General features: G+C 28.7%; 1 protein-coding gene across 1 annotated transcript in view; it reads left to right on the top strand.

The window, feature by feature from the left end:
- Nucleotides 1-13990, top strand: part of LOC107441526 (cell adhesion molecule Dscam1) — a 417585-nt gene that overhangs the window by 159305 nt on the left and 244290 nt on the right. The window contains 1 exon segment of the mRNA XM_087153704.1: nt 5552-5959. Within this exon segment, the coding sequence (XP_087009830.1) occupies nt 5552-5959 (408 nt within the window).

The raw sequence follows: 13990 nt of genomic DNA, 5'->3' as shown, positions 1-13990 counted from the left end.
TAACAAAATTGACCATGACATTTCTTCATAACGTTTTCGAAAGAAATAATAATTGTTTCTTTGGGGTGATTATGAATCATTAAAGAGACAGGTTTTGTTTTCTAAGTTATTCGTAAACGGTTAAATCAGGAAATGAACAATACTCCAAAAAGTAATTCAAAAAGTTAACCCGAAAATGAAAAACTTCATACATATTTTGTTGTTGATAAGAAATAAAGGTAGGCACGATTTCGAACTCCCGAATCGCAACAAGGCTTCCTAATAATGACATTTAAAACTTAAAAAAAAATTAAAAAAAATTATGTTAGTTTATATTATTAATTTTATTAATTTAACCAGTAATTAACTTTTATGAAGAAACAAGATTTTCAACCCCAATGAATTTAAGATTTTTTGAACACTAAATAGCAGCTTCGTCATCTATATTTCCTTCGAAAAAACACCGAACCATAGCTCTTTTTTTAAAAATAAATTAAGAACACTAAAAACTATTATATTATTTAAAACAGAAATATTTATTGTATTCTTTTCCTAAATATATGTATATACTTAAGAAAATGACGCAATTCTATCGTATTTGTATTTTTAATAATTATGACTCGATTTAAGAAAAGTTAATTACTGAGTAGTTTTAGTACAACATGAGAGCCTTGTAAAATTAGATATACTGTTTCTTATTTCTATTAAGCAAACACAATTAATTCAACTGATGTTAATATCATTAAGTCTTATGTAATTTATTAAAACCAGCTTTTTCTAATAATTTGCAAGTAATTTACTTAATAAAAACTGCATTTTCAAATTTAAATTGAAATAATTTAGAACTAGAAAAAGGAGCTTCATCATTCATATTTTCTTGAAAAAAAGGCGTAATTTATTTTAAAAAATTAACTGAACTTTATTCGAATTTTTTTAAACTGTGATATTTATTGAATTCATTTTCAAAATATATGTATATACTTAAGATATGACGCAATTATATCGTATTCGTATTAGGGAAAATTATAATTCTATTTAAAAATGAAAATACTGAACAATTTTATTGCAACATAAGATCCTTTAAAAATTAGGCATGTTTTTATTTAGTAGACAAAAATAATTCATTTAATTTTAAACACATTAACTTCAGTGTAACAAAATTAACTATTAAGAAAACTAACTTTTCAAAATATACTTTATTGTATACTTTATTCTTAAATAATAAATAATTTTCTTGGACAGTTTATTTTAAATTATTTTTGTTACTATTATTCAAGGTGAGAATTTAATTGCAATTTAGTTACATGTTAATTATTTATTTCAATTTAATTTCAATTTATTTTACATTTAATTACTTGGAGCTTCTAAAAAGGGGAAAAAGCTCCTAGAATAATATAATACATTTGGTTTCGCTAAATTATCTTCACCCATATCCCTTGCTGATGATGGAATACCTACTAAACCATTTCCTGATTCATGTGAAATAAATTGAAATATGTAGAAAAGAGAACATTTCATTAGGTTTCAGAGTCTCCAGACTGCAATTATGAACCAAATGCGTTCCAATATGTCATTTAATGAGGCCTTCTTCGATATTCAATCTTCTTCTAATAAGTACCCCAAAGGGACAGTTTTGATAAATAGTGTGACAAGTACTTCCTTGGCGAGTCCTTTCAAATAGGTTTAGGTAAGAAAATAATCTATCACTGATTTTTTTGGCACCTTAGAAATTGTTAAAGTATTCCATTTAACATTATGTAATATCAAAATAAGGGTTTCTTGAACTTATTTCAAGTGAATGTTTAATGACATTTTAGTATATTTAAAACTAGAACGACACTTTCGACCTTAAATTGAAAGTAATTATAAATAACTATCAAGTAATCTGTGTCATTATATACATCATTATAGTAGTATCATTATAAATAACTATCGCGTTATTTATTTTGGACTACGCAATGGGAAAAACTACGATAATCAAAAAGAGTTATAGTGTATAGCTACGCTATGCACCCATTGTTAAAATTTTCTACACTGTTAGAAATTTCTCGGAAAAAATAACTAAATAACAATTTATTGAATGGTTATTTTACCATATTTAATCAAGACAGTCAAATAACCATAAATAAAATGGTAATCAAACTGTTAAGTTTGAGAAAAACTTTTAATTAACTGCTTTCACCTGATACGGCTAAACAGCAGAATTTTATCTCACCAACTAAAACCACCTAATGAAGCTACTTAGTTCTTAGCAACTGCTGCATCATAGCCGAGCGAGCTTATCTGTCAATCTCATGACCGGCAGAACTGGAGTTCGAGTCCTAGTGTTGACACTACAATATGTCCTCCATTCTCTATAACACATGAAGAATTTCCGGTGTAAGGCACTCTCCAATGCCCATTGCCTAACGAAAAACCGAGCTCCTATGTCTAGCTAAAAAAAAAAAAATTCTTGCTTTTTTGAAAAATGCTAGTTGTAAATGGTTTCAAAAACGTAAAGGAAAAAAATGATCTTTACCGTAAACTTTACGGTTAATCGGATGGACAGACAGCTGCCAGTTATTTTACCATAATTTTAGAATGAAAATTTTAACAGTGTATCTAACATTATGGTAAAATAACCGGCTGTAGTCTGTCCATCCAATTAACCGTAAAGTTTGCGATAAAGACAATTTTTCATAATGGTCATGAAAACTGGTTTTAAACCAGCGTAAAATTGAAATTTAACAGGACATTAGAGCTAAGCGTTTCATATGGGCATTGGAGAGAACAGGACACTGGAAACTCTTCATTTGTTGAAGGGAATGGAGGAAATTTTGTGGTGCCAACTCTGGGACTGAAACCCTTGTTCTGTAGGTCAGATTAGTCATTCTGCCTCGAACATGTACACTGGTGCAAGGAATTAAGTTGATGAATTAGGTGGGCTCAGTTGTTGCGATAAAATTCTGGTGATTAAACCGTATTAGGTGAAAGTAATTAATAAACGGTTTTCTCACTGTTAACAGTTTAAATGCCATCAAATTTATAGTTATTTAACTGTTTAATTTAAATATGGTAAAATAACAATTAAATAATTTTTTAAAGCAATGGCAAAATAACAATTTAATAAGTTGTTATTTAAGTTTTTTTCCGAGATATTCCTTACAGTGTGCTTTGAAAAAAGAATATTTACTGCAACAAAATATAATACTAATTTAAAACTAGTTTTTTTTATTTGAAAATATAGTTACTTCGTGACAGTTTTTACAAAAATTACGACATTAAACTCTTAGCGAGAAAACGTCAATAAAAAGAAATTTCGTCTGGAAAGGAAAATATTTACATATTGAGCATACTTCAATTACAATAAAATGTTCAACTTATGAATTAATATTTCACTTAACGAACTAACTTTTTTCCAACGAAATCTTTGGACCACTAAGCCGTTTGCAATCAGAAAATTTTTCGTGTTCCATTAAAGGCTTCACTGATAAGTGTGCTTGAGATATATGCCTCAAAAGTTCCTTAAATGAGTTAATTAAAATAACTCGCTCTTGACTGAATTGCGCATCATTATCGTTAAAATATTTTCTGCTAGTACAGACAATTACGAGGAAGAAAACTTCCGAAGTAATCGTATTTTGAGAGACATTTAAACAAGCATTAAATCAGAAAATAAATATGAATATTTTGATGCTAATGGCAGTTGAACAAGTACTGCTAAGATTAAAAGACAGTAATTGATAGAATGTTGTTTATTTTAATCGATTTCATGAATTCTTCCTTGTAATATTTAAAATGGATTTTCTTTAACTCTTAAGATTTGAGTTATTTAAAGTAATTATTTCTCCAAATCTTAATAATGGTTGTGTTATTTTACCAAAGTATATAATGACAAAAAACACTTTTAGATATTTTAATGGATAGTTTAAACATCATTAAACATGTCCTCATTTAATAGTATTTTAACAATCCTTCGACAAAGTGTATAGAAATAAATTTAATAAGACATTTTGTTATCGTTTTTAAAATATGTTTTTTTTTTTAAATGTAGCTGTTTTTTTAAAAATTATGCCATACCGTAGCATTATTTTTTTACTATTTTTTTTTAAAAAATGTAATATTGCTCTTTTCTTGAAAGCTGTTAATAAAATTAAAGCTTTTAATTTTTCTTTTAAATAATCATTAAGCTTAACATAAAAAATATAGTTCAAAAATATTCGAGAAAATAAAAAAAACTTCAATCCGGAAAATCTTTGTTTTAATTTGCATACAGTAGAATGAACAAATTTCAAATATGTATGTATATATATATATATATATATATATATATATATATATATATATATATATATATATATATATATATATATATATATATATATATATATATATATATATATATATATATATATATATATATATATATATATATATATATATATATATCTCACTAAATTGATCTTGAAAATGCATTGCTATTTTTACAGAATCCAGACTTGCTTTTGCATATATTTCCTAAATCCCATTTGCTGAAAATATAATATATTTGTATTAAATTAAAAATTATTAAATAAATGAGCTAAAATTTAATTTCATTTGTGCACTGAGTAAGGTTATCGATTTAAATAAATTCCTAGCTGAGCTGTTTTTCAAGTTTAAGTAAGGGAAATGACAAACTAATATAGATAGTACAACAAAATCTCATTAAGGATATTATCTTGTGTAGCTTAAAAGTTTTAAAGTAGAAAAGCCATTATAATTTTAAAAGTGCTATTCTTTTTGTTTTGAAATATTAGCTCTGGTTCCTTCTATATTATTCTATTATTTAAGCAGATATAGGCTTTGTTTTGTTCCAAAATAACCGTACAAAATTAAATACACCTAAATTTTGCTTTCTCCATGCATCTAAATAATTTTATTTTTCAAGTTAATCATATTCAAAATAAAATATAATAAAAGGGTATAAAATTGAATTTAAATTTATTGGAAAATCACTAATAGGATAAAGAAACAGAAATTTGGTGCCATTGTCAGTGTGTAAAGTGCGTAAAGGAGTCGATCTAATGCTAAGCAAAGCTGAAGTAAACAGTATTATTTCTATCACCCTAAAACTTACAGAAAAAAAAATCCGAGGTTAAATATTTAATTCTTGTTTGTTGCTGTTTTTTACACAGAATTGTGCGAGCCCTATGATTAGTATAAGTAAACGTGTATTCACTATTTACGTTGTATCCAAGCAATTTGTGCAGACTGAAATTCAATTTCTGTGCATATCTTTTCGGAGCCGCAATCCGGCATTTTGTAGCATTTCTGTAATTGGTTACAGTCAGAATCAGCCAACGTCTTACCAACAGTATCTGGCACCTTCCCTATTACAGGTATGGTGTACGAAATATTGAAAACACATATTGAAAAGATGTAATTGCAATTTGCAATTCACATTAAATTTTTTAATCCATATTCCAGCTATCATATTTAGAACTCTCTTATAAATATGCTCATTGTATTTCCTTAAAATTTCATTTTAATCATTATGCATAGTTTTAACTATAATTCCCACATTAGTGTCATTAATTCTTTCTTTTTTCAGAGGATCCACCAGAATTCAGGGAAGTATTTTCGGACCATATCCTTAGACCAGGAGCCAAGACTTCTCTCCATTGCTTAGTAACAGGCAATCCACTTCCTCAGGTGTCATGGAGGTTATACAGTAGACCAGTAATGGAAGGTTTAGGTGTCAGAATCGGTGATTTTGTGGACTCTCAAGGTCTGCTTATGAGCTTTATTAATATATCACAGATAACGACTGAACACGGTGGCATATACTCATGCCATGCCAGAAATGAGATTGGTGCAATAAGCCATACTGCTAGGATATCTGTTTTTGGAACCCCATACGTACATCATATGGATAACATTACTGTGGTGACTGGGGACGAGGTTAATGTGGATTGTGCTTTATCAGGACACCCTATACGTAGTGTTCGATGGAAAAAAGGTGAAGATATTATTTTTATTAAAAATTTGTTTTTATTGAAACATATGTAGACAAAAAGTTAAGAAGCACTTCGAATCAAGTGATTAATATAATTTTGCAAAATTATACCAATAGTTTATACTTTGCAAATGTAATTTCTCTTTCGAGTTAACTATTATAATTAAAAGTTTGACAACTACACTTTAAAAGTTTTGAAGTTTGTTAAACCATCGAATCATTTAAATTTTCTATCTATCTATATATATAAATATATAATTCAATAGCTAGTTGACTGAAATTATAGGGAAAATATATCTTCCTTGGATAATTTTGCACGATACTTGATTATTCAAAATTTTGATCCAATCTGAACAAATGCACCTTTTAATATGGCAACTTGTTTAGTCGTATTGTATTTTCCTAAATTTGTAATTTCGAAATTGGTATATGCATTTTAAGAGACATATACTTTTTCAATCAATAGCTTTTAAATAAATGAAAACGTGAAGCACAGGTTTGTTTTTTGTATTTAGAAATGCGTTATTGCAATTCAAGTATCATAAATTTAGAAATAAAAATGATCTTGAGGTTATGAACGAAGCATACACCATCTTTGGCTCACGATCTAAACCGACTTTAGTTCATGAAATAATTGATTTTTTAAATTTTAATTTTAAATGTATTTTACTTAAATAGGAATTTAGCATTCGACTTAAGTTTTTTATTTAAATAAAAACGCATTTTTTTAAAACTTTTCTATGGATATATTCTATTATTAACTTTGTTTCAAAGAAATATATTGTTCTTTAACGAACCCCTTTTAAATCACTTTTGTTCACTCATATCAAATATTCTAATCCAGAGGAATATTACCATACATTTGCATTTTCATCAACAAACTGAAGAACTTCACAGGAACTGCTCTTTTCTCAGATTTACCTGCAACGTCAAAAATATATATCCCGGAATGCTTATGAAACCGAAAATAATCCTTCCCAATGTTTTGAAAGTAATACACCACTGCAGATCTTTAATCTCCAAACAATTTTATTTTAATGCATTATTCAGTAAAGGATTTCAGAATACCGGAACAATAAACCGCGATGCGCTCTTTTCAGCGGTGCGTTTCTCGAACTTTCTCCACTTTTCTCTTTGAAGAAAAATCAGGGCAAGGAAGGAAAAAAAATGAGATGCGATTTTAAAGAATGTGAGATAAGGGAATGGGGACCATAATCTCTTTCCTATTTTCTCTGATTTTTCTCCCAACTTCCCATATGCTTTCCTCTGTCTTAAAAATTCTTTTCTAAAGGCAGCATAAAAATAGAACCTTATGAAACACTGATGCATATAAATTTCGACTTTCTATTTTTCCTGTCTTTTTTTAGAAAATATTTCATTGATTTTGCCTGGCATCGTTTAATGGCCCGAAGCAGGTAAAATTTTTTGTCATTATGACATCATTTGGCATGGTACTGTGTGGATAACAATCACGTTTTTTTTCTTCTTTTATTCTAGGACATTTTTCTTTCTTTTCCCTAAAGGTACGGGACTGGGGATAAAATTAGGAACATACTTAATTCCTAAATCGATTTACTAAAGCCATTATGACAGACTTCGAACCCGTGCGTTACCTGTAATGCAAATTTTGACGCATGAAAAAGTTTGAACATTTTTTGTTTCTTAATTTTTATCTTACTTTTAGTAAACGTAATTTTTACAACTTTGAATTTAACTTTAATCTTTTTTGCAACTTTAAACAAAATTTATTTGAATACATGACAATTTAAGATAAAAAAATTAAAATTCTATATTTGAGTATCAAGCAAAAAGGGGAATTCATTAGAAATTACAAGGTAATATCTAATGACCAACTTTAATGTGTGCTTGATGACTTGTTTGAATTGAAAGTTTTTTCATCCAGTTGTAAAGCTTGTCCATTCAAATACAATTTTATCAGAAAAAATGATTTTTTTATGATAATTCATTACTTTAAAATACTGAATTCACCAATTGTTGGAAATAATGAATTATAAGGCACTAAATTTTTTATTGACCGAATTCTATTTTATTAAAAGTATCTTGTCAATTTTATCACTTATTAGAAATTGACATCAAAAGTACAGCCTATTTAAAATACGGAAACAGGATCTAAACACGCAACCGTTTGTACTGACAAAATTTTAAAAAAAAGGTAAAGTGTTTCCGCTACAGTCCGCTGTGTACTTTGAGTTCGTGGCAGTTAAAGCACAACAATTTCGTGAACAATGGTATTATTGTGACAAAGTGGTTAACATTGCGTACAGGTCACCTTTACTTCCCTAGCAAAGTAGGTACCATTGATCTGAAGGTGAGTGGGCATAAAGCAGTCAATTATGAATGAGAATCGGATCTCAGTTCTTCACAATTATTGCGCAGTGCGTTGACCAATGAGCCATCGCCGAACGATTGGGACAACATTTTTCAGATAATGAGAATTCAGATGAGAAAATTTCAGAAAAGGGAAAATTCAAATCCAAAAATCAACTTGTATTTATTTAAAGAAAGTAGGTATTAGTTTTAGTACAGTTAGTTGGTTTGATCTCATAACTTAAAATATCGCCTACAATAATTAACCCAATGACGGTTTAGCAAAAGGGCAAAATTGGGAGAATGTTTTTCCCCCATACACTATTTCTCTAACTAATGATATGAAAAAACCGGTTTTGCTATGAGGAAAAGACTGTAGGCTAAAATATGACTGAGGGTTAATTAGCGTAAAGCTAGGCTTTAAAATTAGTAAGTAATTAACGTTTTCTTTTTCATTCCGTTTAATGTTCAACGATTAATATTTTTTTTATTTACATTTGTTTTAGTTCATTTTTAAACTTTAAATTAGCTTTTTAGAGTTTATTTCAAAAGTGGAATGAAATCTACACAGTAGACAAGAACACCTTAGCAATGTTATATTTTTATTTCGCAATGTTATATTTGTACACCTTCCATATCGTGTTCAAAGGGAAAGAAAATAAATAGATATTTTATTTGGTTTATAAAATAAATAATGAGTTAGAATTCTGGTCGCTTATTTTATTTTTCTTGGAATTCTGTCCAGACAAAGAACTCATGAACCAAAACTTCACCTCTCTTGAGAGTTTCGCGACTTTTCATGGAAGGACTTTCCCCTCAAGGGAAAATGCAGCTACATCAAGCCAAGTGCTGGGGAAATATTTTGAGTTGAGTTTTGAGTTTTTGCTTTTTGAAATAGGTAGTTGCGTTGATTCTAAAATATTATTAATCATCGTTTAACATTAATTCGCCAAAATAGTAATTCATCAAAATAGTGATTCGTTTCCTACTAAAAAGTAATACAAAGGAAACTGAACATATTTTAAATAAATAAAATTAACGTAGATGAATGCTACATGTATTAAATATCATTTTTCCCTAACTTTTAATATACAATCTGTATGGGTCATTCCCACGAAAACTGTCATTTTTCAGTTCATAAAATCCCAAAAAAGTAAAGTGAATAAAAAGCTCTGAAACTTTCTATATTAATAGAAATATGTAATGGCATTATAAAGAAAGTATATATCCTATAAATTATACTTAATATTTAAATTAATTAATTTTTTAAATAATTAATTTATAATTATTAATTTATAATAATTAATAATTAATTAATTAATTTAATAAATGAATTAATTAGTTTAATAAATCAATTTATTAATTTATTTTTCAAATTAATTAATAAGTAAATTAATTATTTTCACTATTTAAAAAGTGAGGGACTGACACTAATAGTGAGGGAATGATATTTTATTTTAATACATGTTTTTATCTAAGTTACATCTACCTAAAGTTTGAAAATGATAACATACTAAGTATATCTAATATTTATTATAATTTAGTCTTATATTATAATACTAATAGTTTTTACAGGTTTGGGAAATAAAATTGGCTGGCACGATTGAACAAAAAAAAATTTAATAATATACTCATCTTGAATCATTCCCTCACTTCAGCGTCATTCCCTCACTTTATACACTAGTGAGGGAATGATGAATTCAATAAAATTTAAAAATAACAGTTAGGCTTTATTAATTTCTGAAGTCAATCACATACAACTATATTCATACAAGAAAGCAACATATAATTATCCACTTTCTCGATAAAGTTGTATTTTATTTTACTCTAAAAAACGACGTGAGGGAATGACAAATGTAAAAAATTTTACCTATTTTGATTCAGTCAAATTTATTCCACAGCAAAGCTTCTTTAAGTTGAAGATGGAAACATACTGCAATTTTGTTCTATGATACCAGTTGTTAACTTCTGAAGTTTTTATTAAAATATTTTTATTCTAAGATGATTGCAGGTGATAAGAACATTGTTGTGAGGGAATGACGCGAAACACTGGGGACAAAGTTTAAAATAGTGCTGTGTTAATATTTTTATCAGAAATTAAATTTAAAAAATTTATTTTCTGAATTCTATATTTCAATATTCTCAAATAAAAAACACAAATTTGTAAAAAAAAAATTTTTATTTCAGAAGCAATTCTTTTCTTTTTTTAAATCAGCAGTGGGGATAAGTGAGGGAATGACATATTGGTATATTTTTATTACCTAAAATTAATAAAAAATAAAAATTGATAATTTTATTTTTATTCTTTTGTTAGCCTGCATTCTGAAGGACACTTTCCCTGAAAAAAATTTTTTCGTAAGTTATAAAACAAACATAAAATATACTGGGGACATGAAAATGACTGTTTTTGTGAGAATGACCCGTATAATACAATATTTTATCCTTTATGAGAATTTGATTAATTAAAATGATTTATAGATCAACTATTCTTTTAGTGCTTTAAATCTAAAGACTCAATTTGTCCAACAGAAGAAATTAATTTTTAAACTCCCTAATATCAGTTTAAAGTCTAAAATGGGCTGGACACCTGATCTGGAGCCCAAAAAAGGGAAGACCAAGGATTCGGTGGATCGACTGTTTAGAAAGAGATGTAAGAGTTCTCTAAGTTATAACTGGAAGAGTCTTTCTTAGAAGAGGGCAACTAAGAACTTGCTTCAGAGGATATCCTACCCAGGCTTGGCGCACCATTGAAAAAGGAGAACTCCCAAATACTATACAAGAACCCATAAATTCCTTAAGTGAATCACAGATGAAAATAAAAATGTATCTTCAAAATAAACTATTCAAGAGTGGTATCTATGCATACGTCTTAAGTTGTTGCATTTTGGAAACCAATAGTTCAAGTTACCCAGAGCCCAAGTTCTCACATATTTATACGGATGACTCCTACTTCAATGGCTTTATGGCTGCCTATTTAGGAGGGAACCAAAATGTATTCTCATTTTATGTTTCCATAGAAGTATTCTGATCAGCCTTTGATGGAGAGGTTGAGGTGATTCAGTTTTTCGCTCTTGGGAATCGATCCATTAAAGCGGTTTTGCTTTCTGATTCCTAGACTTCAATTCAAGCAAATTGTTAGGTTCCACTCCTTCCTTGGATGAGATCTGCCATATATTCAGGAGCACTTGCAGAAGTTGAGTTGTATTGTGTTCCAGTGGATACCTGGGAACTGTGGCACATTTGAGAACGAACAAGCTGATTTTTTGCCAGAAAGAAATCGAAAATACATCAGTCAGGATAGTCTGAAATATGATATAATTTTTTTAAACTGCACGTGAAGCAGTCAATAATAAAAATCCATAGATTAAGGTTACAAGATCAAATTCTAGCTAAATGGTGGAAAATAGATGACCTATATACCGAAAAAAAAGCTTTCTCAAAATTTAGAGGAAATGTGCCAAGATAGGCCCTAAATAAGTAATAGTCGAAATTGAAAACTCCATGTATTCAAAATTGAAAAAGTATATACATATCTTTTAGCAAAATACACAGTCTCAAAAATTATGGGGGCGGAGAAATGTGCAAAAAAGATATTCATTGGTTGCCGGTAGAGTTCGAATCAATCACCTCCAGATACCATCTTAGTTATACACCCCAGTCCCGGGAGAGTTAGGAAGCTTTATATAATAGCTATAACAGTGACTGGGAAACTCAGCACTGTGGTTAAAACACTGTGTTAGTGTGTTAATCAAGCAGACGTAAAATATCCCCAGTAATAGACATATTATGGAACAGTATCCTCTTGCCGTATGATATTTACAAGTGTTCAATATTTACAAGTATTGCTTGTAATTTAACTTTCCTCTCTTTATGCCATTTCCACATTTGAATAAATTTTGCATTTGAGTGATTTCACATTTGTGCAATTTTAGCACTTGCATGTCCCCGTTTTGGTGTTATACTGTAGGATGAACCGAAAAAACTTTTTTTAAGCATGTGTTACTACAAGCATCAAAAATTCCCTTGTAATATCAGTAGGTAGCATATAAATTAAGAGAAGAAATGCTTCTATAAAATTTTTTAGGCCTCTACCAGCATTGGAGTTTTACTGTTACACTAGAACGTTGAATTTTTTTGATTGTAATAGAATAATTTATTTGTTTATTTAAAAAAAATATTCATGTTCTGTACAATTTTAAAGCTGCATTTTATCATAAGTGAAATAAAATCAGTTGTTTCGTTAAATTTACTCACTAGATAGCGATACCACAAAAATAATATGAATTTCGTTTCAATTTATTTTATTGTGAAAATACATTCTGTGATCGAACATTTCTGTTTTCGGGGTAAGACAATTTTCTAAGCGTTCCATTTGTAGACTTTTAATAAATATTTATTGAACTTATTAACTTATTGCTAAATAATGAGTTTGAGCAAAGTTAAACTAACTGGAAATGAAACAATTAAACAAATTTTTGGCTCACATTTAGAATTTTGCAATTTTGTTTTGGCTGCTTAAGAAGATGTCATAAAATGGTAATATGTTCACTATAACATAATATCTACTTTCTGGGAAATATCCTAGTATTTCCGATATCAACTAAATCGCAGTGTGAAAAACCGAAGCAAACTGGTTAAGAGCACCAATTCCTACAATTTCCCATTACCACGATTTGCAACTTATTTGTGACCATCACAAAAATTTTTATTTATTAAATTTGATATTCTAAATCTAAAAGGAATTCTTAGTTTCATTATAGAGTACTGGATTTGTTTCTTTAAAAAAAGAAGCAGTAAAAGAAATATTCGATATAAGATTCTTTAAATGTATAGATTTCAAAAATGTAATTGTGAAAGGGTGGAAGAAGTTCCTCTCCAAAGAGCGATCTTTCTTAATCGATCAAAAAACTGTCAGAAAAAATGCGTATTGGCAAAGTGGATGTAACAGAAATGCAAAGAAGAGTGAAAAAAATTAAGTGTGGAAAAACGGAATTTAGGGGAAGAAAAAAAAGCAAATGAATTGACTGAATCCGTAACTAGAGCAAAAATGGATAAAATGATTATAAGTAGTCAATTCCAATTTTCTACACCTGGACCACCTGACACAGAAGGAACGGAAAAACAAGCAACGACTTCCTCCAATGCAAGTAACTAAATTCATAAGAGTATCTGATGTTTGTGTCAAATACCAGATATTGGATCAATCTGCTGTTACAGTAGCCTTGGTAGCTTTGAAAGATGTTAATGTTATTACTGAAAATGAGAGATCTTTAATCTTTGATAAAAACAAAATTCGTAGAGCTTGTCAACGTAATCACATATCATTTCTCAAAAGTTTTTAATTTTAAAACATGATGTAACAGAACTATACTTCGATGGTAAGCATGAAAGTACCCTTTATCAAGAGAAGGTGAAAAATATTATATTATCGAAGAAGCAAAAAACAAAGGCATTATGTCCTGCTTGCTAAGGTAGAATCTTTATATTTAGGTCATACCATGTCACTTTCCATTTCATGTAGGAATGTAGTATTGCAAATAATTTAATTAATTATGTCAAGAAACATAGATATTCTAATTTGCAAGCTATTGACTGTAGTGGTACAAATATCAATACAGATTTTAAAAACGCTGTCATGAAATGTTTAGAACACCAACTAAATTGTCTCTTTCAATGGCTTGAATGCATATTGCATAAAAATAAGCT

The sequence above is a fragment of the Parasteatoda tepidariorum genome, chromosome 10 (genome assembly GCF_982258835.1).
Source record: "Parasteatoda tepidariorum strain Cologne lab strain chromosome 10, Ptep-v5.0, whole genome shotgun sequence".
Classification (NCBI taxonomy): Eukaryota; Metazoa; Arthropoda; class Arachnida; order Araneae; family Theridiidae; genus Parasteatoda; species Parasteatoda tepidariorum.
Note: the sequence above shows the minus strand (reverse complement) of the source record. Positions and strands in the feature narration are given on the sequence as shown.